Raw genomic sequence first — 27,961 nt, 5'->3', positions numbered from 1 at the left:
AGACTCCTGTTCGAGCTCACTTCTTGTTAGTCATTCTTACATCTGCATGAAGCATTGCAGTTTTACTTTCAGCAATACACAAGAATACAAGTAAAAAGGACCTGTCATGCCATGCAAAAATATGTCACTACAGCAGTACCCTTTGTCTTTTCTAACTGCTCTCCCACTCATTAGGCTGAGGTTGCAGTGAGTTTATTGTCCCTCAGAGCTTGTCCCCTAGTCACATGCTGGTTTCACAAGTTGGAGACAGGCTGCCATCCCCAGGTATCAGATGGATATCAGATGTAAATATGTGGTTGTCTGCTTTGTGTCCGCTTTGGTTGCTATCACCCTTGACTTCCTCGCTTGCCCCAACTACACCTTGGGTACAATTTTGTGCTGCTGTCTTGGGTGACAAAGGTGCAACTGCTGCAGCTGCCATCTCCATTAGATGCTTCTCTGCGATATTTTCAGTGGATTCATCTTTATCGCCAGGTGGCGTGTCCACCACCAGCCTCTTTGGGGACAACGGGCAGTTTTCCTCCTTTGTGATTGGAAGCAGCTCCTCCGAACTAGGGATTAGCGGTGAAGTTTCTCCCTCAGGTGACTCATCTTCCAGGATGCTGGAGCTTATGTCTCCAGGAGAGGTAGTGCTGGGTGGTGTTAGTGGGCTTTCAGCTGAGGTTTTGGTGAAGTTCACAGACAGCCCCTTAATTTTAAGAGGGTTATTCCCTCTTGGAGAGCTCTGGATGTTCTCTACAGCGCTGATTAAGCTCTCTCCTTTCTCTACGTGGAGCTGTGTTCCATCACCCGGGTTGACGGTTTCATAGACACCATCTCTATCTATAATGCCAGGAGAGCTGTGATCATCATTGGCCTTCAGTTTCCTGAGGTCTAAATATGGTGGTGCCTTAGGGTGTCTGATTCCACAAGGTCCATCCTTTTTTGCACCAACATCAGATCCTTGATGAACAAAGTCTGCTGAGCAGCTTGCAAAGTTATCTGAAGAGTGTGGTTGGACCTCCTTCATCTCCAGTTCGACTTCCTCTCGTAATATAAAATCAGGGCTCTGAGATTTCCTTGGTGAGATGGGACCAGACATGGTTGTGCTCAGAGTGATCATGGAGCTTGTTGTGTTGAGGTTCGTGAAGGACTGTGACTTTGTCATGTGGTTGTACATCTCCTCTAGCCTCTGTACATTTAGATGCTGTGGCGTCCTGTTTGTCTGCTGCGGACTTCCAGTGGTTGTGATGGTTATACGATGAGGGGAGCTTTGTAATAGAGACTCTGGGTTTCTTTTGTCTGGTGATTTCAGGTTAGTCTCAGAGCTGGCATGCCTGGTTGAACTTCCCCAGCGGCCAGGTGACAAGTGGTTGTCCAGGGAGGTTTTGTCCTCTCCTTTTTCAACCACTACATCCATTAGTTCCATGCTACGAGCAAAGGCATCTTTTAGATTCATTGACACAATGCTGCCATTTCTTTTTGCTCTCTCCAGTGCCTCCCTCCTCTTGATGGCCTTCTCTTGTCTCTTTTGCTCCTTGTAGAATTCAGAGAAGTTGTTGACAATGATGGGGATAGGTAGGGCAATGACCAGCACTCCTGCTATGCAGCACAGCCCACCCACAATTTTCCCCAATAACGTCTGTGGGTAAATGTCCCCATATCCAACAGTAGTCATTGTAATGGTTGCCCACCAGAATGAGGCAGGGATACTGGTGAATTTGGTGGCATCTTCATCTTTTTCAGCAAAGAAAACCAAGCTGGAAAATATCATGATGCCCATGGCAAGAAATAAAATGAGTAGCCCCAGTTCATTATAGCTCCTTCTTAAAGTAAACCCTAGAGACTGGAGACCTGTGGAGTGTCTGGCCAACTTCAGAATCCTCAATATTCTCATAATTCTGAATATCTGAACCACGCGGCGCACATTTTGGAACTGTAGCACACTCTTGTTAGACTCAGTTAGGAAAATGGTGACATAGTACGGCAGAATGGCCAGCAGGTCAATGACATTCAGCGGGCCTTTAAAGAACTTCCATTTGTTAGGAGAAGAGAGAAAACGAAGGAGGTACTCCATGGTGAACCAGGCAATACACACAGCCTCCACATGGGCCAGCTGAGGGTTGTCATTGGCCTGACCAAACTCATCGGAGACTTGAAGCTCTGGCAAGGTGTTGAGAGACAGAGCGATGGTGGAGAGGACAATGAACAGGATTGAGATGATGGCTAGAATCTGAAAGAGAGAGCACAGAAGAGAATCCAATATCAGTCTGACTGAATCAGTTACTGAACTTTCACTGACTTTATTAATAGATTTAAAAAGGGAAAAATAATAAATCTTGATACAAATATTGAAATTGCATAAGAACTTTTTTTTTTGAGAATGAACTGACTTTTGTCGCTAGGTTGATTCACCATGTCATCTCTATCAATCAACATTTTTGATTTTGTCAGTAATTAAGGGATTCTTATATGAACTAGGGACAAAAAAAATCAGTATGTTAAAGGCCAAGTGACGTGGAAGAAGAACTCCTGGGATTCAACCGGGTTGTTGATACATTAAATATGGCTTGATTTACACGTGAAGACAGAATGATATTCTAAAATGACAAGACAAGGTATCAAATGAGAGGCTAAAACTTTTCCCATCGATCCTGAAATGAATGAAATTAAACTAACTTGTAATTTAAAAAAATTACAAGCTCAATCACTGATTGAGCTTTTCAGCTCAATCACTAAAAGAAGGACTTTGGGAATTATACTATTTACCCTTGCTAAGTTTACAATACCACTATAATGCCTAGATATCATTCCCTATGCTGTCTACTCACTAAGTCTGTGAGTAAGAACATCCTGCATAATCCTCTGAGGTCGACACAGCATGAGTCTGCATTTCAACAGTGACTCTTTACCTTGACCTGCCAAGAGACAAGTTAAATGACCTGTCCTGACTCAAGCATGGAAGGAGCATTGTATGGTGATTGGAAGCGTGAGAGGTGTTGCATGCCTCTGTCATCATGTGCCCCTTTACCCTTCGTCTATAGTAGCCTGACTTTCCACATTTTATTTAAGTCTCTGTCTTGTACCACAGTTAGATATATATATATTCCTGTTTAATGCTGCTGGGATTAGTTGATGTTCTTTTTCCACAGCTCAGTGGTTCAACTCATACAGGTGAAAGTCCTCAGCATTACAGAATAACCTCAGCAATACACAACCCAGTACATGGAACCTTTATGAAATGCTTGTTTGAAGTCCTTTATGACCTTAGCAGTATAAAAGCCATTAAAATCTAATGATCAAAGATTGAATAGACTCTAACAACACATGGGAACAAGGCATCTGGAATGCTAATTAAAAATGCCATTAAGTTGTCAGCTTCACAAATAATCTCAGAGAAATTACATTGCAAGGACAGTCACAGCATCTTCTGCAAGAATTTATTAATATAATAAATATCACATATTGGAAAATATCATTCAGGGACGGAGTTCATCCACTTTTCTGGTCTGCCAACTAGCCTCTAGCTTGTCAAGACATAATGTAGCAGAAAACTAAAGACACTGTCCTAAGAGACAAACGTTGATTCCTAGATTCCTTCTAGATAAGAAAGGAAGAGAGAAATGACCAGCACATAGCAAATCAGGGACAGGAGAGTGGCATGGTTTTAGCAGAAGCGTTGTCACTAATTTTATGTTGGTGCTGTTTCGGTTAAACCTATTAGCCAATAAACGAGGTAAGCTGGGCCTGGCGTGACACCGAAAAAAACAGATTGCTTCTGTAACTCGTTTTTGCAATCTCGTTTGAGGTTCACCCCTTATGCAAAGTGTCTTGGTCAGAAGGTCTTTTCTTATGTTTTTGCTGACAACCACTAAGTCACAACTGAGGTGAAATAGTGGAGTCTTACAGACTCACTGAAATAGCTGCTTCTACTGCTGATTTCCCAGACTCAGGAAGATATTAACCGTGAAAATAAAGGCAAAAGGTCACTTTGGAGGTGATCTATTCTTTACTCCGCTTCACATTAATGGATGTAGATGAGACAGTTAATCTTCTGCAGTTGCCAGTGAGCCCTTATAAAACTGCTGTAAACAGCTTAAATGAATGGAATTCTGGGTATGCACATAAACACATCCATGCTCATAGAGAGACAAAAAGAGATTAATGGTTCACTGATCCACATCCACGTGCTCTTACTTTTCTACACACATCCAATCACCATCGCTCATGGACAGCAGGAAATGACACACGAACATGATGACGAACAATGCTGAGGTGGCTTGCATTAACCTACTGTAATTGAGCCCAGCTAAGCCAGTGCCTTGAGGTGAACAAGTGGAGGAAAGGTAGAAGAACAAGAAAAAGAAAGAGATATTTCTGTATGACTTCTGGAGTGATTGAACAGGATGGCAGAGGTCAAATGAGATTGAAATAAGTAAACTAATCAATGCTACCTGTCGATCAAAACGTATCTAAGCCCTTCTCCTCACCATCCTCTGCCTGTCTGCATCTAAATATATACAATCATTTCATGGCAATACTGTATCTTTCTTTTTCTTGTTCTCATAGTTCTTGTCCCAGGATGCCTTAGTCAGGTCATGGTCAGGTTAGTCACTAGACCTGATTGGCTTAGGCAGCAGGGCAATGTCTTCAGATGATTAGGCATAGTCAGTAATGTGATTTTACTGTCTCAAGCTTTTCTGGTTTGTTTGCCCTTCTTGACCAATTCTGCTTCACAGACTAGTTCAGCATGACTGCTAGAGAAGCACTGCTCCACTTTAAGGTTTACAAAGTGCTGAGAGAGCCTATAGACTATCATGTGGTTTTTGTTTTCACACGATAGCCTGAGGATTTCCTATAGATGCTTTGGTCTTCTCTCCTGAGTGCATTATAAAATACATCATGAATAAATGTATTAACAAAATCAACCCAGATGGTTCAGCCTCTCAGAGGACAGCTTAAAATACCATCACAACTTTGTCTCAGCAGCTCCTCAAAGGTAGCAGTTGATCTTTTGGGAGCAGGACAAGTGAAGTTGATCCAGGAGAGAGAGCAGACACGAGCCACTGAGTTAAGAGCTCTCTCAAGCCTCTCCTCTGAGCCGCTTTCAATTTTCATTTTCAGCCACCCATCAGTTCCACCACTACTCCTGAAACTGCAAGAATAACCTTTCCCCATCTACTTTGAGTTCCCGCAGGAGGCAGTCAATAGGCCCACTAACTCCTCTCTAAACATCCTGTCATCACTGACAGTCCGGTTTTGCGCACACCGAAGACCATACTTCATCTCCTCTGCTTGTATCCCTATCAACTTTATTTTGAGAGGGGAAATAGCCCCCATCACACCAGTGACCCATCTGGCAGTTTGGAGGAGACTATTGAATTGTGTACTCGTCATATTAAGGCCAACAAGCCAGGCCCAGTGAGCCCCTATTGATCTCCGTGCTTGGAGCTCTTATGGACCATAATCCACCACTGAGGTCCCCACTGGCCCTCCCTCATTTCACTTGTGTCATCAATTTGTGCTGAAGAAATTGAACCATTCCTCAGGTATGATAATGTTTTTCTGTGGAATCAATACAGGCGATTATAGCAATGGTAATGTGGATTGATCCCAGGACTTTTAATACTGTATCTCTTCCAGTATGACGACCCTATCAAAGCATGCTTGTGTGATGGCATCACATGGCTACACAACCTTGTGCATATGTCACAACTGGGTGTAATTTATTAATTTAATAAATTGTCATAACATGTACAGTGGTCAGGTTGAGTTCATTATTCAGACTAATGCCCCCATATGTTGGAAATAGTTTAAAGAGGACCCAAAATGAAAGGCGTGACTCATAAATATGCACATATTTAGTTATTGAGCCATCACAAAAATGGCATCGTGAAGGAACCTGGCACACATACTTAAAAAGAAATTTATCGGGCATGAATTGTAAGGGTATGACATCAACACATGCACCCTCAGATAAATTCCACAGTAATCAGTAAAGGGGAACGACATCCTCCGTATTAGTCTGTCAAGAATCCTCTACATAAGTGCTTTCTCTATGGCTCAGTTCCAAAAATCTCACAGTCATAAAAAGAAGAGGGGAAATTTGATATTTGGTGGCCATCCACCGTTTTGTCCCAAAGCTCCCTCAGTGTTCAGAGAGGTCTGGAGGAATGCCACTGCCATTAGATTTTGGACAAACACGAGTGAATTGCCTGAAACTGGCAGGATATATGTGGAACTGAGATTTGTTCCAGTACTTTTGTAATAAAATCAGATAAGACAACTGAATCCGTTGGCCATCTGGTTAACTGTACAAAATATTACAAGGAACTGTTATTATTTCAGGGAAAAACTATGAACTGTATATATTTAGCAGCTTAGTCGGTTATGTCAAAGAATGTAACATAACACAGCATCCCCTTACTGTGTCACATAGAGCTGAATATGTCATCAGTCAGCTGAACTACTTGTCCCTCTGTGCTTGGAAAACTTTGTGAGGAGTTTGCGTCGTATTCTTGTAATTATTGTAATTATTCTTGTATTATTGTAATGCACAATGCCTTTAGTAAAATATTCACATGAGGGGTAGAGCTCATTCTTGCTTTCATTTGATAATTCCTTGAGGTATTCAGCAGCTGGGATCCTGGGAGTTTCAGCCAACATTTTATTTTGAATGTGTGTGGTTCATTCAGGAGCACAGAAAAAAAAGTCTGAGGTGGTTGACAATTTTTGAAAAAAATAAAAATAAATAAATAAACAGTTATGTGTAGGCCCAAAATTAAAGGAGAAGAAGGAAAATAAAATTAAGGATGTTTTAAATAACTCTTTTATTCCCAAGTGCTTTCATTGTCCACATTCCTTTCAATCCTCCATCAAATAATTTTGACATTTATTGATTTGATATTTTTTGAGAGCAGTGTCTCTGTTTTTTCTTTTTTTTTTCCTTTTTGGTAAAATCAGGGAAGAAAGTGTTGAAATATTCATGTTCAGCCAGGAGTGACACAAACACATCTGCAGGATGCCCAGCTTAGTTTAAGTGGAATTGTGAATCGCACAAATAATTAGCAGAAAGAAATAATTCTGAAAAATGTACAGCATTTTATTGACAGTTTCCCTTCTGTGTTTGTTCAAATGACAACTACCTATCCACTGTAATAATGATGTTGGGAGGGAAAATTGCCTGAGAATGAATTCCTAGGAGCCCTAAGATTTTGATAAACAGCATAGAGAAGAATCAGACTTCCTTCGTGATGCGGCAGTTGCATTGTCATGGTACAGAGGAGGCAAGAAACAAGATGCATAACACTGACAGTAAAAACAGCCTAAGAATGATTTTTCCAAATGTATATTGGACTAAAATGGCTACATAATTTATAGGAAGCTTAAATATGGAATTATTGTGTGTCTCTTGTTCATAGAAACAAAAAATGAATGTTGAATTGTTCATCAGAAGAAAAGTCTGGCAACAATCCTCCACCTCCTGTTCTCTTCCATGATTCAGGCTGTACAACAATGATCTGATTTCATTCAGAAGTGGAAGACTGTCAGTTTTGTTAGCTGGAATGACAAGATGATGCTGCGAGCGGAATTCAGCTACAATTAGCTTGCATTGCTTATTAACTGATGCCAATTTTGTGAGTTGGAATGGAATGTTTGCCTAGAACAGACATTTTAATCCAGCTGGCTGGGTATAAAGAGCTGTAAAAAGTATGTTACCCAGTTAATGGTAATAAAATATTTCACCCAAGGGACCCATAACCTGAAAAAACCTCCAAGCACAAATGACAGTTTGATTAGAATATTGGTTTTAGACATTTTATTACAAAATGCAAAATGTGCATGGAATCAATAACCAGACTAGATCTATATTCAGTCATTGAGCTACTTATAAATGGAATTATGTAGCATGATTCCATCATCAACATATCGAATTGATGATCTGTGTAGAATAATTCATTTATTTTTATTTTCAACTAATAACCTTCATCTTCAGAAATAGGTTATAAGTCACACATCTGAGGTCTTTGTTTCAAAATGGCCATTTTCTGAAGACCTGATGTTAAACCCCAATTAATTAAATGGTCCATGTAGTGTTCACTGTTGTAGGTGACAATCTAGCAACTGGACATGCTAGCATTTGAGGCTTGACAAGTTTGGAGCAATAAATTATAGATTTTTTTAAAAATAACTAAATGCCTTTTACAATAATATGATTTGATGTTTAGAAATTGCATTCATTGATATGAACTCATTCATTTCCAGTCATTTTCAGGACAGCAATCCCCACACTGCCAATGGTTGCAGAACATTTTGACAGATCTTTACAGACCCAAAGAACATTCACTTCCATGACTGTGAACACTGAAAAGGCCAAAGAAAGAGTAGACTCTTTTCATTAACCAGAAAAAAAAAGTTTGTTACTACTTTTTTCTGTTCTTTATTTATCAGCACTACTACATGGGGTGGTTTCACAAAAAAGTTCTTGACCAAAAAATGGAGAAAAAGGACTTGTAGAAAAGCTGTTTCAGCAGAACAGTGACTTTGACGCTAATATCTTTTGCTTTAATGACCTCTCAAACATCTCAACAGAATTTTCCTTCCATAGAACAACAAAAACAAAACAGGGGAAGGGCTTTTGATAGTAAAACAATTTATTTAAGCATATACAGTATAACTATGCTCATTGTGTAGATTTGATAAAAACACATGTTTTTTTGCTGTTGTAGCAATAGCAAATCTAGTGAGCTCTTTGGCAGCTCTCTGGGGTCCAGGGGTTGCAGTGAAGGGGATGTGATTCAAACCTCCATTCATTCATTCGCTACATGGTCTGAGTCGCCTTTTCTCATGACTGTTACTCTTTCTTGCTGAGGAGAAAAACAGCACTACTGCCCCTTACAGGGGATCAGTTCATAATTACACTAGTGGTTTGGTATAGACAGGAAGCACTAATGGCAGTGAATTGGTTAATGAATAGGAAGGCTGATTATAGAGTGACATGTACTGCTGAACAGTGCGGCCTTTACTTAGTCCACTATGCAGCACTCAGACACACTTAAGCATTTATGAGTAAGGTGCTACACAAAAAATGTACCTGAAATTCTAAACTTTGACATCAAAAGCAAGCGAAGCGATTTCTGGGCTCAACCTTGAGAAATACCACAATCCTCCTTCTAAATAAAGCGTATTGATGACTTTATTTAAAGCACTGACAAGATCCTTGAGCCATCCGCTGAGTGAAATAGATACCCGATGCTGGGTCCATCCAGTTGTATCCTGTAACATAGCCTTGAGTCTCTGACACCAGATTTCTACACCATCGTCTTCAGAAGAGATATGATCGCAGTTAATACTTAATCAGCATATTAGAAAAATACTCCCATGGGGTGCAGGTGCCATTTTCACGTGTGACTCAGCAGTTTTTGTAAATTCAAAGTTGTAAAAGATGTCCTGCTGAGATCAGGCCTCCCAGGAAGGGCAGTATAGAAAGTCATACACATAGAAAGAATTAATAGATTCAGGACATAATTTGTCTTTCTGAATTCAACGCACATCTTTCTTTTCACTTTTGGAAAACTTGTCATGTAAAACTTTATGACTTTCTACAGCTGACTCTGACTGGCCTCTGTTATCCGTCCATCACTTTTACCCTTGTAGACACCTTTCCGTAGTCCACCTAATCACGGCAACCAATCATGGACCACGACTTTCCCATCATGAATGTCAGCAAAAAAGAGAGAGAGGGGGGGGGGGGGGGGCGAGAGAGAGAGAGAGAGAGAGAGAGAGAGAGAGAGAGAGAGAGAGAGAGAGAGAGAGAGAGAGAGAGAGAGAGAGAGAGAGAGAGAGAGAGAGAGAGAGAGAGAGAGAGAGAGAGAGGCCAGAGGGGAGGACAGCCTCTTTTACCGTAATAAAACCTGGAATTCCCTATTACACCATCAAAATTGCAAAGATATGGGGGTAAAATTTATCTCTGAAATAAGACACATTTATATGGTAAAAATCTGCAGTAATAAAGACATAATTGTACTTTTGAGAAAATCTTATAAAAAGGATTATTCTAACTGTAAAATGTGTTGGAACTTGCTATGAGCTATGAAATAGACTTATTAGTCATTCACTTGAACGATCGATCGGTCCATTCATCAAAATTCCTTTCCTTTCCAGGAAAGACGGTGCTAGAATTATGTGTGCATTTCCATATGTCTCTACGCGTGTGCTACATGGTGCTCCATGCGTGTGCATGTGTGTGTTCCAGTACGTATAGGCATTTCTGGGGAGAACAAGCCTTCAGCACTCATGGCATGACATTATTAACCCATATGCCTTCAACTTCCCCTTGGAGAGAATAGAACAGAAGGCAGACCCAAGATACAGTCGGTACCTTCCACATCATTGACACACACACACACACACACACACACACACACACACACACACACACACACACACACACACACACACACACACACACACACACACACACACACACACACACACACACATACTGACGCACATGTACGAGCACGAGGGCACATATACAGTATATATGTGCAAATTAAACAACTAAACGCAGTCTCATCATTTAAAATCTACATGTGTAAAAGATGCAAATCATAAAAACAAACAAAAGTTAAAATATCAGGGGACAGACATAAAAACTAACATCAGTTTCTTACAACCTTTTTTAGTTTTTCCAGCTGTTACCACAGAGCTGTGTGCCTTTATTTGTAACAGTCAGCTGCTCTAAGTCTAATTACTGCTAAGTGTACTAGCTTCTGCACATGAGTAGCAATCACTGTGTTAATCATCCAGCCAAGACTCTCATAGTCAACATTTCCTCAAGCTACAGAAAAAAGAAAGAAAAACAAGCAAACAAACAAACATGCATCCTGGACTATTTAACAGTTGTTATCCATGAGGGTCTGGGAGCAGCAAATAATTTGCCAGACATTTGATTGCACCAGCTTCTGCCTGTACATATGATGATAAAAAACACTGAGGATCTTTTACAAGCTTCCTGCTCCCCTTCACTCCTGGGTCTCCAGATAACATCATTCATCAAAGCCTGGAGGCTGAGGGAGGATGGGAAGGTGGTCTATAAGGCATGATATGGTGTGTTTGTGTGTGTGTGTGTGTGTGTGTGTGTGTGTGTGTGTGTGTGTGTGCGTACGTGCGTGTCTGCGTGTGTGCGTGTGTTCGTTGCTTTCTAGAAATTTACTCAGAATAAAAATTACTCAACTGTCATCTCTCTTGTCAGGTTTTTTTCTTCTTCACAGATAAAAACAAGGAAGCCTCACAGGAAAACACTCCTTTACCACCTCTGTCTCTCTCTCTCACACACACACACACACACACGCACACGTACGCACGCACACACACACACACACACACACACACACAAACACAGTTGTGCGCTTGTATACTTGTACAAATGCCCCTGCCTGCTTGCATTTCACAATCCTTCTTCTCTCTTTCCAAAACACATACTGCCACATTCAGCTGCACTCAGCAGGCTCCTATATAGCTCCCAGCGCTACACCATCATGTGTAAAAAAACCCAACTCTTCCTCCTCTCTCCTCTTGTATTTTTATCTGTTATTTTCGTGGAGATGTGTCTCAGTGCTACTCATGCAAGTCAAGCAGAGAGCAGCTTTGTGACTTAAACATTTTTTCCGTGATGCAGAACCTTTACCATTCAGTGGAGCAAGGCGCCTCTTTGAGCAGCAGGATGATGGAGACGGATTTCTGAGTAAAGTGAGGTTACTTGCACTGGAATTCAAAGTAATACCGGGCAGCTTTAATGACCGTTATGAACTCCAACAACAAAGCTTAACATTTGCAGTTGCAGGGAAACTTTTCTTTATGGTGTCGCACAGAGCAAGACCTTTAGTATTTCATAGATTGATCTAAACCCATCATAAAGCAGTGTTGCTCCTCTGGTCAGCCACTAAGTTGTAAATGACTTCAAATACATTTGAGAGGTTACTATTGAGCTGGCAGCAAGACTTTCTGGATGATCCCACGAGAGGAACGCCTGTACAATTCAATTTGTAAAATGTTCTTTTTGATATTTGTGCAGGGAGGTCAGTTGGGAAGTGGAGAAAAGCTACCAAAGGAAGACTTAAGATAATCCCTTTGTCCTTCACAGAATGAAAACTTTCTTTCTCTGTTTCATTTGGGAATGCAGGAAGACTAGTGGTCACCGAGGAGTCAGCTAATCCTTATTGAGTAAAAAAACAATGGTGCTCCATGTCATTCCTTTAAAGTCCCCACAACATTCGCAGCACAACAGCATCCAGCATCTACCCTGACTCTATCACCAATGGCACAAATTGTTTCGCTGCCTCTTTCAGCTGGGCACATTTGTCAATCGCTACTGCATTTCTCACATATCTCTTCCTTGTTGTGCTTGTGATGCAACTCCCACATCATGACTTCTCTGATTTACTGTTATTCAGCTTCACCTCCAATGGTAGACCTCCATCACTGCTTGTGTGTAACAATTCACACAAATACCACATTATCATAGACATACATACCCCCTCGTGGCTTTTTTTTTTCCTCTGCTGAATTTTTAAAGTGTATTTTTTTCCTGTCCTTCCTCTGGGAGAGCAGGGTTAAAAATGAGCTGCTTACTAGGACAAACACACAAAACTAACAACATGGTTTCCTCTTTAATGAGATTCACCCTGATGATTTTCATGAATATATTCATATATGGCATGGAGCAGAAGCAAGACTGCCACAAGAGCAGTAAAGTGAATGAAGAAGTAAAAGAGTGAGACGATCGAGGGCGAACCCGACAGACAGATATCAAAGCAAATAAGAAAATCGCATGAAAAATACAAAAAGAAATGAAGCTCAATGTGAATTGAATCTTATCTCATCTACATAACTGTGGGATCTTGAACTTGGTGCATGAAGTTGGCATTTCTTGCTTCTGTACTCTAGCGATTTAACAAAACAACAACTCGACAATATCATCTGGTCCTTGCAAAAGAGAGAAACTTAAGGACCATGGTGTCAACAACATACTGACGCCTGCCTCTGTTACCATAGAAACTGGATGGAATCCCCTGGTTCTCACATTTAAAAAGTAGTCATCATCACAGGAGAAGAAACTACCCAACTAAGGAGAGATTTTCTACACATCACTGATTTGGGTATCTTATTTTGCCTGGAGCTTGATAAAACCCACTTCCATGCTCTCCTGTGCAGAAACACACATTAGAGTTTTAATAAAGCTGCGGCTCAGCTGAGTGATTTCAGCAATTATCTTCACTGGGGCAACCCCATCCACAGAATAACACAGGCTGCTCTCTCCCTCTCAATGTGCCATGATATTTACTTTAGTAATGACTCATGCTGGATGACACTCAGTGGTTGTCAGAAATAAAAGAACAGCCAGCAGTCCACAAAAGAAATGTGACTTTGAAAAAAAAAATACTGCATGAATGACTGAGCTATTGAGCTGAGGTCTGCTTCATGGTAGAGACAAGCAGGCACCGCTGATAAGGGAGCTGCAATAACAGGCAGAATTTCACAGCCTTTGTTCTGCAGCAAATGAGAGTGATGATCACTGTGCTTGGGAGCGGCACTGGGTGACTGTTTCCATGGAGGTGGAGTGAGATACAACCACATGTCTATGTGTGTGTGTGAGTGTGAGTGTGAGTGTGAGTGTGTGTGTGTGTGTGTGTGTGTGTGTGTCTGTGTGTGTGTGTGTGTGTGTGTGTGTGTGTGTGTGTGTGTGTGTGTGTGTGTGTGTGTGTGTGTGTGTGTGTGTGTGTGTGTGTGTGTGTGTAAATCTGAGTGGGTGGTAGTAGCCTATTGTGTGTGGGTCGGGGTGGAAGCCAGAGTATTATTGATAGGTTGCCTGTCCTTGAGAAGGCCAGATTGGGACGCCCCCATTCTTCACGGGAGATTTCCTTTAATTAATCCAAATGAGGACAAATTTACACAAACACAAAAACACACAACACACACACACACACACACACACACACACACACACACACACACACACACACACACACACACACACACACACACACACACACACACACACACACACACACACACACACACACACACACAGCATTTTATCAGCACTGCAGTAGATAGGAAAGTCTAAGACTGTGTATTTATTTTAGTTAATCATTTTTTAATTTAAAAAAAATATTTTAGCATGTGAGCAGCACTTTGAGATTAAGTGAAGACAAAAAGCTTGTAAGGATTAGAAAAATCCGTAATGTTCTTACTTGTGTGATCAGTGGAGGGTGCTATCTACAATAAAAATGCTGTGTAAAATATCAAATATGCTAAGTGGTCCAGATTGATCTTCCAAATCACAAAACCTTTTTTTCTTTTCCCCCCATTGCCATTCTTGTCATCATTGTATTTGGAATCTAGAAATCACCATTTGTTAATGTTTGTTCAGTGAGTCTCCATCCAACACAGACCTGTCTATGTTAGGGATGTCACTGAGCTAATGCCACCACCAGGTAGCACCAAACTTTTTCTGTAGCTGATGGCTTTTGCCAGGTAGTTATTTGTTGCGCAAATCTTCAATCTTCAAACATTATTCAGTATTCCGTAGAGTCCAACTGACATTAGATAACGAGGTTTTACCTTCTACCGTTTCTACAAACACAGGGTGCCCTGAAATCAAGTGTTGGATTTTAAACTTGTGAACGTCCTAAGTATTAAAAATGTTGGTACTGGCAAAGACAAATAAAACAACAATAATATTCATGATGAAAAAAACAAAGGCAATTTTGAAGGCATCACTGGACTTTTTATATTACTGTACTTATAGTAAATGATTAAATATTTGAGAATAGTAATAGAATGATTGGCAGATAAATCAAGGATGACAATACATCCCAATAAAGCTCAGTGACGTTTTGTTCTAAATGGTAGTATCTCCATGCTAATAAGCTCTGAAAGAAAAAAGAAAAAAAGAAATTCACTTTAATAATTCCCTTCGGGAAATTCTGTTTTCACTCTAATTATATATGTCAAACATGCAAGGCTAACATAGTTACCAAGTAACCAGATCTGCTTGAGCCAACAGCTAGCTTTACAAAACATACAGATTTAAAGGCATAGAAGTAACAAAGCTGCACGTATAAGATGATCAATACCCTCAATATATCTGCAAACACAAACACCTTGCGTGTGTGTGTGTGTGTGTGTGTGTTTGTGTGTGTGTGTGTGCGTGTGTGTGTGCTGGAAAAATGACTGATGAAAAGTTAAGATTGCAGTCTCTTGTGGAGGGAAAAGTGAGTAATAATGCGCAGCCCGCTTTATATCTTGTCTATAAATAGGCTTAAAATCCTATTACAATTATTCTGAGTCATCCTCAGAATTAATGGAATGAGTGTCTCTGCACATTCAACACCCAAAACCACAGATCCCCACTGAGGAGGGGCGATAGCACACAAACAACACGCAACGAGAGTTAAGCACATTGCTGCACACTAATGGAACGACAAGCTAACAAACAATCAAACCTATAGACACTGACATTCTTGGATGTATAATCCTATTACTGAAAGAACCCCTTTGCTACTGTAGTAGATCAGCTGTGGTGACAAATATGTTGATTTTGGAAAAGAACTTTGTCATTCTTTGTCAATGACTCAGTGTCACCCTTCAGGATTGACACTGACAGAACACTGCTGGTGGCTGATGGTGAGAAAATGAGAACATGAGCTCTACTCAAGCTTCACCAAGTGCTGCCAACCAGCTTCTGAGAACCTAATGCAAGCAGGAATCAGTATGACCCTGGGACTTGCACGAAATGGCCTTGAATTGGATCAGTGTGCCAGATCTGCCACTTTCTGATCCATAGGGTTACTGGGGATATTGTCTGCTGCTTGAAATCTTCTCTTAAAACTTTAAAATAAATCATCAGCACTTTTATTCATGAAGTTTTGTTGTTTAGAATCCAAAGCTAAGTTCTGTATGAAGGGAATGGTCTGTGATATCATGCCAATCAAGCGATAGGTAATTCATTGGTCTACTACCGCATTGCAGGGCTTTAAAAGAGTCAATTACTCATTATTATTACATTGACTCATAAAAGTTAGATACTCCAACCTTGAAGGGAACTATCACCCTTTTAAAAGCATAATAATTCCAATGTACCATGGAGAGAAAACACTATAAAACAGGATAATATGAGATCAGAGGTAAATTATATCTTGATTATGAAGGAGCCAGAAGTATACCCTCTTAGGCTTGTATAAGGGTTGTAAAATAAAGACCTGTGGCCTAATTTTCTCTTTAAAAAACCATAGATGTCTTTAAAGACTGAATATAACAAGTTCTTTCTAAGTATTTGATTTCACAGCAGTTGTTATGAAGCGATGTCACCTTTGTTTGGGAGTTTCTGATGTCACATCAGGACATATTTAAAAAATGAGTATTATGAAACGCTATGAATGTTTAAAGGCAAAAATCTTTGTGCACCCCTGAAATGGTTTGGTTTAGTGAACCCTGTTATGTATAATTCATAACTGTGCATTCAGCTCTTACTGAGTGTGTGAAAAAGTTGGGAATACTTACTAAGAGTTTCCAAACTTTCAGCCTTGCAGTAATTGGTCTGTTTTTGAACTCATACTTTTCACATGTGGTTCTGTAAGTCTGAGTTATAAAAAAGTTTAACAACACTTAACATAGTCATGCATCTTAAGCTGCTATAACTACAGACACACAAAGTGAAAATATTTGACCTTATCTCTCCTGGAATCACTGACTCATATTTGTTCTTTTTTTCCTGCTATATGTCCTCTGCTGTGTAGTAGCAGCTAAACAATACATTATTGTTCCTCCTAGCAGCAGGGGAGACCCTTCCATTTAATAATTTAAACCGGAATACAAAAAAACACATCCCCTATGCCTCACCCTGCTAGTGATGCACAACGAGCTAACACCTCACAACACGATTCTCCGCTGACCAAACAAATTTAACCACTCTGCACAACACTTAACAAGATTGATACGCTTGGGAAACAGGAGGCTCTCTGTAGCAGACGCGCAAACACACACTAAATGAATAATGTTCAATATAATGAGTTCAAACCTCTGCCCCAAGCTTAAAAGGTTGAATACATTCACATTTTATTGGAAGGGATATCACAGGAATCAACTGCCAAATTAATGAAGTACTGCTGTAGGATATTAACAAGAGGAAAGTTTGTTATATTATTTTCTTTGCTGATATTTATGTCTTTTACTTCATATACTTATTTGAACTTGTTCAGATATTTATGCTGCTCAAGTCCTTAACATCTCCGATGGAGGCTGATAAAAGTATTCATGGAAGAGTCAAATATATCATCAGGATCATCATTGCCCATCAGGGAATAGCACAAATACATATGCATACCTGCCATTATGTTAGCATGTACATGAACGATTGCAAGAAGCCTACTGTAAATCATGCAGCTCTTTGGAAAAAGCCCATTAGCAACCAGTAATAATGAGCAGCATTAGAAGCCTCTTACTTCCTTTGTTGACCTTCCATCACTGATCAGCGTCTTGCTCCAGTGCAAAATTTATGCTAGCAGAACAGCCCATTGAGGCACACCATACACTCAGAAAATCCCACAATCAATGACAAATATTGATTTTTATTCATTAAGTCCAGTCACTAACCCTTTAAGCCTGTGGCTTTTACTCTGAAAAGCCCATCTGAAATTTTCATCAGAATTAATGGAGGCTGGTTGTTAGGGAAATTTGATCGCACAAATTCGAAGGTGTGTGTTTCTAGTAATGGGTTTAGGTAAGAAAACTTCAACAAGTTATGTTCTTTTTGTCCCACAAAATGCAGTTTAATTCCTCTTTATGACATCTTTCTTTCAAATCATCCTTATCATTTTTTCTTTATCTCTATCAGTGAAGAAGAAACACTGGCTGGACTGTAACATGACACCAGAGTAACACAAATAACATTGACAGCGCTTTGTAGCGTGTAACAATGATATTCCTGTAGGAACTTCAGATGCCTCTGTATAGTGAATATGTGTGTGCATGTCTTTGGTTTAAAAGCTTTCCTGTGGATCTGAATGATGATGTCATCGCTGGCATCAGTGGGTCCTGCTTGACAAACAGGAACAGTGGATCCCATGGCACTCGGTGTGTGTGGCTAAATTAGGCAACAGCAAACCACACTCTGATGTCACTAGAGGTCTAAGAACAGTTGCTGCATGAACAACAGTGGATTTAACCTTGGCACCCAGATTATATTACATTCCATCACCGCGTTCCCCCTTCAACTATACCTTTGCTTTCTCTTTTTCATTCAATTCTCCTGCCATGCTTGTCCTCTCTGATTCACCTATCCTAAAGCCTGTTACATTATTTCCTTCCCCTGCTGCTGCTGACATCAGCCCCAACCCAGCATCCTAACAGAGTTTTGTTGCATTATCTATTGGACAAATCTGAATGCAATGGTGGAGAACATATACACCATATTTTGTTGATAATGATGATAAACTATGGGAATTTTTTTGAAATATGAATGGATGTGACAACCAAGCCCACTTGTTTTATGGTTTATAAATAATTTATTAGCTTGTTGCCTTTCAGGGATACAGGAAATTGTTTTGAATGATTCTGAATTTACATTCTCTAAGGTACATCTGTATTACTGCATTGTCACCCTTTATATATTGCCCTTCTTCAAATGTCAAAATGGACACACCTGAATATTTTTATTTTTTCAAATGGTAATTTATGTCTTGTGCGATATTACTAAAATGTTTGAGAAATATGACTGGAGGTGATCGTAAGTCTTCTGTCAGAAAGTCTGAAGCAGTATATACACTTTTTTCTCAGCCACGTAAAAAAAGAAACCACTTCATAATTTGACAACAAACATTGAAAATGTTGAGATGCAGAATTATCAATTAGGACATAATTTCAGTAATACAGAAACAATGTTGAGATATAAGTTAAGTGTTAGAAATCTCTGAACGGGGAAGGTCCTTCATCTGAATTCAGATAACTTAGTAATTCACCTCTTGTCTTTTTTGACCCCTACTACTCTCCCATGTGATGTTGGCAGCCTTTATTCCACTTAAAATTCTTTAACATTAAGATGTTTGGGATTATGTCTCCTCTATGTCTAGGGTTGTTTCCCTCCCTCCCTTTCCCTTGCTCATTTCCTCAGTTATTCCTCTATTTTCTCACTGACTGCAGTGTCTTCCATCAACCTAATACGTGATCAAAATCTTGATCAAAAATCAAAACATTGTCACACACTGTTCTCCCTGATGTCTTGGTTCAGAACAAGAAACAACTTGACAAAGTCATCCGTACGTAAGATGAAGAATAATCCCACCTGTGAAGCAAATCATACAATGACTCTACATGCAACAATGAAAAAAACAAGGCAGTTATTGATGATAGCAAGTGATAAAACTCATATACTGCATTGCACAGACAGTCTCTCATGTCTATGTGATGATGTGTGAAGTTACACTGGGAAATGAGGTGAACAAGAGAAAATAAAACACACAGATGCCTTTAGGGAAATGGGGACTGCTGCATTCTGTGCCTACAAATAAGTATGCAGGCATGCACATACTCAAAACACCATGAATATGCTGAAACATTAACTTCTTCTGCCGCATAGTTTCTAATTACGTAAGTTGCTCCTTTCCTTCTTTCTTATAATGATCATGAAGCCATAAGACCCATAAGACCTTTAAAGGAACAGACACTGATCATCAGAGACAAATAACCAATTAAAACAAAAATAAATGACACAGATTACTCAGTAATCAATCTCTCTCAATTATTAATGTGATGCAACTTTTGTTTCTGTATCTCCCATGTGTGCCATTACTTTGGTCTTGATAAATACACAGACTTAAAATGCTGATCCTCTCGTAAGGAAGTACCGCAAAATCCCTCGACTCGCTTTATCTTTATTTGGGCCTTCCTACTCTGGGTCAGCACTTTAGGCAGGTAAGCAATTTACAGACATGTACATTACCAGACTTTTCTTGTGCTGTAAAAGTATGCTAAGTATGGATGGTGAACATACCAACCATGGTAATGTGAGCATACATATGCTCATGAGTGAAATTCATGGATTTGTGAAATATGTAGAGAGTGAATAAGACAAACAGAAGAAGCCAGGAGGAGAAGAGGAAAGAGGAACAGAGATTACGTGCAAAACTTTCTAAGAAGATAAAATCCGTCTCTCATGACTAATGAGCAATACACACAAACACATAAACAAAAATAGGCAATTTCCTCGGCCTCCCATTTCAAATTAATCGCAAAGTAAATTCCAGGGAGTGCAGCTTACATGTCCAAACACCTGCTAATAAAAGATCAGCAGCAGGCGTGATAGACTGGATGCTTTTCTGGGCGGCGGGCTGCTAGCACATGTGCATGCACTCACGAACACAAGTGCATGTTTGTTGGTCAGGAGGACTGGGGAGTCAAGCGTTACCACAAAATACCGCAGATGGGAGTACATGTGGGAGGACAGCGGAATCTCCCCAAGAGTCCGTGCCGCATCCACACCATATTTGGTGCTTCAGACTATCACTGTCAGTCAAAGCCAAGTTTCAAGTACAGTGTGTACATCCAATGAACCTTGGATAAAAACCTTTCCAAATAATTTCTAATGTTTGTTTTACCCTGCCTGGACTGGCTGGAGGCTGTTATTCGCAGTATCAGCACTATTCAGATGTTCCAGATGCTGTCACTCACAGAAATGTAAAATAAACTGTCTTTAAAATACGTTCCTGTGATTGCCTAAACTTTCTACTTGTCCAGCTGGTGCTTGGCGCCTCTGTGACAAATCCAGTCCATTTGGCATCTAATGTACAACAAAGTCAGCTCAAACAAACCATAACAACCCTTGTGTGACATTAAACCACCCTCAGCTGTAAATAAGAGGCTATTCCGAGCGTGCTGGCCCTCCTGAAAGAGCCACTGTCCTCCCGTCTGCCTGAGGTACGCTCTAGGCACCCTGTTGCCTGGCTTATGATCCCTGACCAGAGACAAGTGCAATCCCTGATCTACTTCATGATCTACACCACCAACACACACACCACACACCCTTATTTCCCTCTGAGGGTTTTCCTCAGATCAAAAGTAGAGAGTAGAACCATGAGTCTGTGTTGTACAGCAGCTTCTGCTGCACGCTGCTCTCTCCACTAAACTGCTGCAACATTAGTGGGGTCACCTACGCATGTCCCTTGTCATGCATTGCATCCAGACTCCTCTTATGTAGCTGTAGAATATGGACAGGGTTCCAACAATTGCCATAGTAGGCATTGACAGCAGATTTTGGAAGGTTCAGGCGGCACGGTGGCGCAGTGGTTAGCGCTGCCACCTCACAACACGTCGGACCCGGGTTGGAGTCCCGCTCTGTGCGGAGTTCGCATGCTCTCCCCATGTCTGCATGGGTTCTCTCCGGGTTCTCCGGCTTCCTCCCACCTCCAAAAGCATGCGCTTCATGTTGATTGGCCGTTCCAAATTGCCCGTAGGAACGAGTGTGTGTGTGCATGGTTGTATGTCTTTGTGTGTGGCTCCGCGGTGCACTGGCGTCGTGCCCGGAGTGTCCCAAGCCTCACGCCCAATGCCGACGAGATAGGCTCCGGCTCCCCATGAGTCGCTGCGGCGGATACAGCGGTGGTAATCTGAAGATGACTGACTGTTCCATTTTTAGATACTTGCATAGTCGTAGGCTTTTTTTCTGGTCATCAAGATGAAGTGATTGAGCTCTTGTTTCACTTTGGGGACACACCTATATAGACGGACTGAAAAGCCTAACAGGAAATTATGATTATTCTCATATAACAGATATAGAAAATGTCCTGGTCTCCCACTGATGTTGGCTTGTTAAGTCTGTATGTAGAAAACATGAAATAAAAGTGGGAACATATCACAGCAGGACTGCAGAGGGGGTGGACAGATCCTGACTTGGACATATTGCCTCTTCGGTGATGCATGGAGCACTGCAGCCAAGGAGAACACCTCTTGACTCACTTCAAACCTTAATAAAGACAACGAGAAACCCCCTCCAGATAACCTCGTGCCCTTACCTTCCCATCTTTATACCACTTTTAACCCAACGGAGAGAAGAAAACACATTATTTTTCTCCCACCTCCACCACACATGTCACTGTTGGTTCTTACAAAAAGGCCATGATGATAAGGAGATTGCTGCCTTTCATTTGTCAAGCCCACTGCAACGCTTATTCTGAAGCTGTAATTAGTGTCAAGAACAAATTTGTTGTTGCTAATAAGGCTGCAAACCGTGGTGCTAGCGAGAACATCATGGCTCCACACAGAGTACATGGACCAGATGTAGTTGCTGCTGCTTTACAGAAAGAAGCTGAAGTTTGAGGAGGCGATATGTTCGCTCTAGGCATGGGAACAAATATGTCACCAATTCAGGGTTTGAATAGATAGGTATGATGATCTTTTTCTGTATCACAATAAAGATATTTATAGTTAGTTTTTTTCTATAATAAATTTTAATTCTGTTCATAACTGTAAATTGTCCCTTGTTTTTTGTTAATCACATCAGTCAGCATGCTCGTACATAATGTCATAAAATGATTATCTGTGTGTGTGTGTGTGTGTGTGTGTGTGTGTGTGTGTGTGTGTGTGTGTGTGTGTGTGCGTATGCGTGTGTGTGCATGCACACTTATTCACCATACATACATTTCACATGGAACACAAGTGAGAGAAATTGGATGTATCTATATTTTCAGACTTACTTGATTATATTATGACACAGAAAGAAAAGCTTTGCTGAAAAGATTTATGCACAGTGAGATTTTTTCTAATCCATATAATGATCCTCAATGAGAAAGCAGCACACAGATGGGCTGAAACCAGGTTATGATAATGGAAACCTCAACAAATGCATTTTCTTCAGTCTGGGTCAGAAACATTATTTTATTTCCTATAAGATGTAATAACCAAATCAATCACTTTCATTCACAATAAGTAGGAAAATAAAGGTTTACTCTGTCTCTCTTTAGAGGTGTAAGCTCTTTCTGTTAATGCCCTCTATACAGTTCAGGCACCATGAAAAAAGATCCAGGAATATTTCCAGCAAAAGCGATATGAAAGTCAAACCTTGGCTATTTCACAGTGGCCGTTATCAAAGGAGGTATTACTCTGGCATATTCAAAAGGAGATAATCCACATATGTTGAGCTCTTAGCAGATATATGCCTTAGGAAAAATCCATTTCATACACCAATCACAAATTTATTGCTTATGAAAAAAAAACTAGAATCATTTTCTGTAAACTGAAGTATAAGCTTGTGCTTGACTGAACAAAAGCAGCAGAGTTTCTGCAGCTCAATCCACCTTATTATTTGAGAGATGAACATAATTCCCACATGGGAATATCAACTGCGATGTTCAGCGTGATTTCTTAAAATGCAGCTTTGTAGAAGAAATAAATCAGCTTCTATAATTCACTAACCAAAGCAAACACAAAAGTGTATTCAAGTAATCCCTGAATATTGAAAATGTATATTTTTACTGAATATTAAGTTTGTCTATTCCTTTTATCTAACACCGGCATCTCACCTATTTCTCCTGCTTCTTCCCCTAATCCCTGTAAGCACTATCCTCCTGAAACTTGAAAGTTAGTTTATCAGATAGTGATGAAAAGCTGATTAAACCCTGATCAACAATCTCTAGCGACCTTGGGAAACAAACTGAGCCACAGAATACAGAAAGATCACCTGCCTTAGAAGAAGAGTAGAAAAAAATCCTGTTTTGTTAAATTACAGTCTACATTGGAGCATAATGGAGATAGGAGTTTCCCACTTCCACATGGGGTATGCTTATTCATTTGGTATTCATTATAAGTTTATATATAATTTTAGCTTACTCTCACTAATTAAAGTATGAAGTGATCTCTGCTTAGGGAGAAATGCTCTTTGTCTGTATGCTGTTAAATCAGAAGGCCGAGTGAACCTCAGCATTTTTGGTGATAGTGAAAGAGGAAGATGGGGAATTGTTATCCAGTTTATTGACTGCAGGTACAGTAAAGTTAAAGCATTTAATTATCCTTAAGGGTGCAGAATGAGACATGACTAACTTTTAGTTACAAAGAAGAAAGCATTTACTGACTTTGGTGGACACAGACAGAAAAAAATCTTCTGAAATCAGATATGAGACTTTCTGTGGTGGTTTGCTTTTGTGTGGCTTATGGTTGTCGTCATCAGTCAACACCAGAAATGCAGCACAATGAAAGGACCACAGAGGAGGAATGACGACAACAATGCAGATAGTCATCTATTCACAATCTGTTCATGAACAGCTGATGAGGGGTTTCCCACCCTTCTGAGTGGGAAGGGTGGGAAATGCCACGCATTCATCTGCTCCCAGTCTGTCCATTTCAATTGGAATATTACAAATTTTCCTGGAAATACATCAGTTTTTTTTTTGCTGGTGATGTGGACAACCCGTGAAAAGTATGTCAGTATGTCCATGTCTCTTGTTTTATAAGAGTGTCCAGTCACATTAGAGCTCAATACAGGTCACGTGTACCTATGAATATTATCTGTGCAAAAAAATTTAATGAACAATGAGAATACAGTCTAAATGTATTTTTAATGTCACAAAAGAAATCCTCATGGCATACATAAACCTTGAAAATAAAGACAAATGTGCTTTGATAAAAAAACAGCATGGAAGACAATACATCAAAAGAGACAAAATTATCATTATCATTATATTGTGGGGTCATGAGTTGATTTATCATCATACTCCATGTATCATGACAAGGGAACATATCTAATGAATGTACTGTATTAACTAAGATGTATGCTGGTCATATATGTGTTGCCTCATTTCATTTTATCTGCTCATAAAGCTCAAATATGATAGAAATTCTAATTTAGTTTTGAAAAAGCAAAGCACCAACAAATAACAATTACCAAATGATTATTGTCTAGATTTTTGGCATTTACATCTTATTATATGATTACTTGGTACATCTCATGAGCCAGGCCATCTCAGTTTTGAAAAGACAGTTAATGATGAGTAATTTACTAGTGCACAAAAACAGACTGAGCAACATTGGCATTACTAGTGAGTTACTTGGACCCCAGTTTCCAGATGGTTGTTGAGGATGGAAAAAATAACCAACAGAAACAAGAATTTAGACAAGGTGGATGGAAGGGCAGAGAAGATTATGTGGTGGTCTGTCAGTGGATTTCTTCTGTTTTTTTTCCTTTACTCTCCTTGTCTACTTATTTGTCTGACCTGTGCCCTGCATGCTGCAGTCTCTCCCAACATCTGCCCACAGGCGAACTAAGCAGATTAATTGAAAGATTTGGATTTTTTTTTTTTTATTTAGCTTGCCTGGCTACGAGAGATTTTTCTTCTGCCTCCTGTTCACAGTAGTTCGACCTTTTCTCAGATGGCCCTCTCTATCTCCTCCAGCTACGCATATCATTGCTCAGAATGAGCTGAAACCTCAACGTAATGTCAAAGCATTGTTTATCGCAGCATGTCCCCTTGCAGATTTGGAAGTCATTCACTGCCTGGTGCTGCAAGTGGAGACTGTGTTTATCATGTATAGAAGAGATAAAGACTAGCAGGTGGGGGACATTTCTGCTCTCTGTGCCTGAATGTGTGAGATGAGGATGCAATGATATTAAAATAATAGCCACCAAGGACATAAACTTGTGATCAATCCTTATGTTCCCATAGTGCAATGAAACACTGATTTCCACGTTGCTGATGTGCTATTAAGATTTCATATTGTTTACAGATTGTGATACTGGGTTTGTTAAACAGTCACACCATTCATGCCTACTATATAGGACTCTCAGACATGCACAATGAACAATGACACTGAAGGACACAATTCTATGGTGGATCTCCAGATTTCACCAGATTTCAGTGCTGTGATGTTCTCAGACAAACAAGGTTGTGTATTTCGAGGATATGCAAAGGCAGATGAGGAGAACATGGGGAACAAGGGAATGAATAGAGCCCAGAGAATTGCAAAGGTAGGTTCAACTTGCAATCTGGACTTGTGAAGGTGAACATACAGTATAAAGTAGCTTTGAAGACTGTGGGCAATGAACTCTATTTTTGTAGCCTGTGATCTTTTACAGACCAACACACATGCACACACACACGCACGCACACACACACACACACACACACACACACACACACACACACACACACACACACACACACACACACACACACACACACACACACACACACACACACACACACACACACACACACACAAATGCAAGTGCACACAAATCCACACTTGCGAACATACACACAAACATATGAAATTTCACTGACACATAAACTTCTCATGTTTAATGAAAAGGTCAAGTTGCTTGCTACCTTTTTCAAATCATTTGATTGGTATTCATCAAAATTAGATGAGATTCAAATTTGCTGACCGAAAAATGTCACACTCTCTGACTTAATAATAGGACATTTTATCTGAAAAAAAAATCAATTTTAAAGCACATTAACAACACGGGGTGTCTTGAAATGTCAACTGAGACTAATTCAGTTCAGCAACCTTAAACTGCCTATAATTTGGTATTTGATGTTTGACCTAAAAAGAAAATAATTGGATTATCCAAGTGAGATATCAATGTGAATGTACAATCACCCCACACATAAATCAACAAACCTGGAGTAGTATAGACAATTAGTAAGGGCAACAGGAGTAGGGCCTAAACAAAGATGACAAAAGAGGTAGGAGGATGATTGGGGATTCGTTAAAGAATAATGATGGACTGGTAACAGGTTAACACAATATAAAATGAATGCAAAACTTTGCAAAGTGGCTAGGATTATCTGTAGTAAGTGGGTGTGAGAGAACAGAAAGCTGCAGATGAAAGAATGAGGAGCTGGGTGTGGTAGTCAGATGGAGAAGAGTGTATAATGCATTTTAGAACTTGTGAAGGTGGCCAAGGGGACACACAGACATAGATTGTGACATAAAATGCCCATATGCACACAAAAAAGTAACATTCTACACAAAACAAATAAATCCTGTGCAGTGTGCGGGCAAAAAGGCACACACATACGCCTGTGGGTGCCATAAAGACCGTCTGATTTAGTGTATTGATCGCCCGCTCAAAGCTGCAGAGGGTCGTAGGAGAGCATGGCATCACATAAAAGATAACATTACAGCATATCAGCTGGGGCCAAACTTAAGGTGACCTTCACTTTACTACCTTATGGTACAACTTGTTACAATTAGTTGCATGGTTGGAGCGATAAACAGTGTCCTCCAGGATTTTAGAGTCTTTCAGAAGTACAACTTTAAAAATTGCCAAGCTGGTAATATGAAGCATATGAAGAATTTTTTTTTTAATGAAAGTATATTCATTCAACAAAAATAGAGCAATACTTCCACAGGCGAGATTGTGAATATATTGGTAGAAGGATGCTGAGTTTTGAACTGCCAGGCAGGAGGGCCAGAGGAAGACCAAAGAGGAGGTTTATGGATGTAGTGAAAGAGGACATGAAGGTAGTTGCTGTGAGAGAAGAGGATGCAGAAGACAGGGTTAGATGAATACAAAAAACATTTCCCCCACTGAAACCTTACAAATATGTACAAATGTTGTCAAAAACTTGCCGATGCGTGCCTACAAAAATAACAGAAGTGAAACTGCAAGCAAGCAGTTTGAATATCCATCATCATCCAATCACAGCACAGAGCCCATTGTCACATTGTGCACAGGCTGAACAGCTTATCCACACATCATCTTTACATCAAACTGCATAAAGTAATATAATCAGTTACAACAGGAGACTTGGACATTTTTACTGTCATATATTCTTTCAAATGAACCTACAGCTCATGACTTTGAATTTCATACTTACTGATTTTACCAATCTTATTCCTCTCTCACACTGCGAAGTACGTGCAGAGTGGAACAAAATAATTATACATATTCAACCAACAATCCTGACTAGAAATCTACAAA

The 27,961-nt window shown here is 40.0% G+C and overlaps 1 protein-coding gene across 1 annotated transcript in view; it reads right to left on the bottom strand.

Moving 5' to 3' along the window:
• Positions 1-220: 220 nt before the first annotated feature.
• LOC137587695 (potassium voltage-gated channel subfamily B member 2-like) overlaps positions 221-27,961 on the bottom strand; it is a 67,585-nt gene continuing 39,844 nt past the window's right edge. The window contains exon 2 of the mRNA XM_068304284.1: positions 221-2,212. Within this exon, the coding sequence (XP_068160385.1) occupies positions 221-2,212 (1,992 nt within the window). The remainder of the gene's footprint in view (positions 2,213-27,961) is intronic.

This window comes from Antennarius striatus, chromosome 20, assembly GCF_040054535.1.
Source record: "Antennarius striatus isolate MH-2024 chromosome 20, ASM4005453v1, whole genome shotgun sequence".
Taxonomy (NCBI): Eukaryota; Metazoa; Chordata; class Actinopteri; order Lophiiformes; family Antennariidae; genus Antennarius; species Antennarius striatus.
This window is presented reverse-complemented; position numbering and strand designations above follow the sequence as displayed.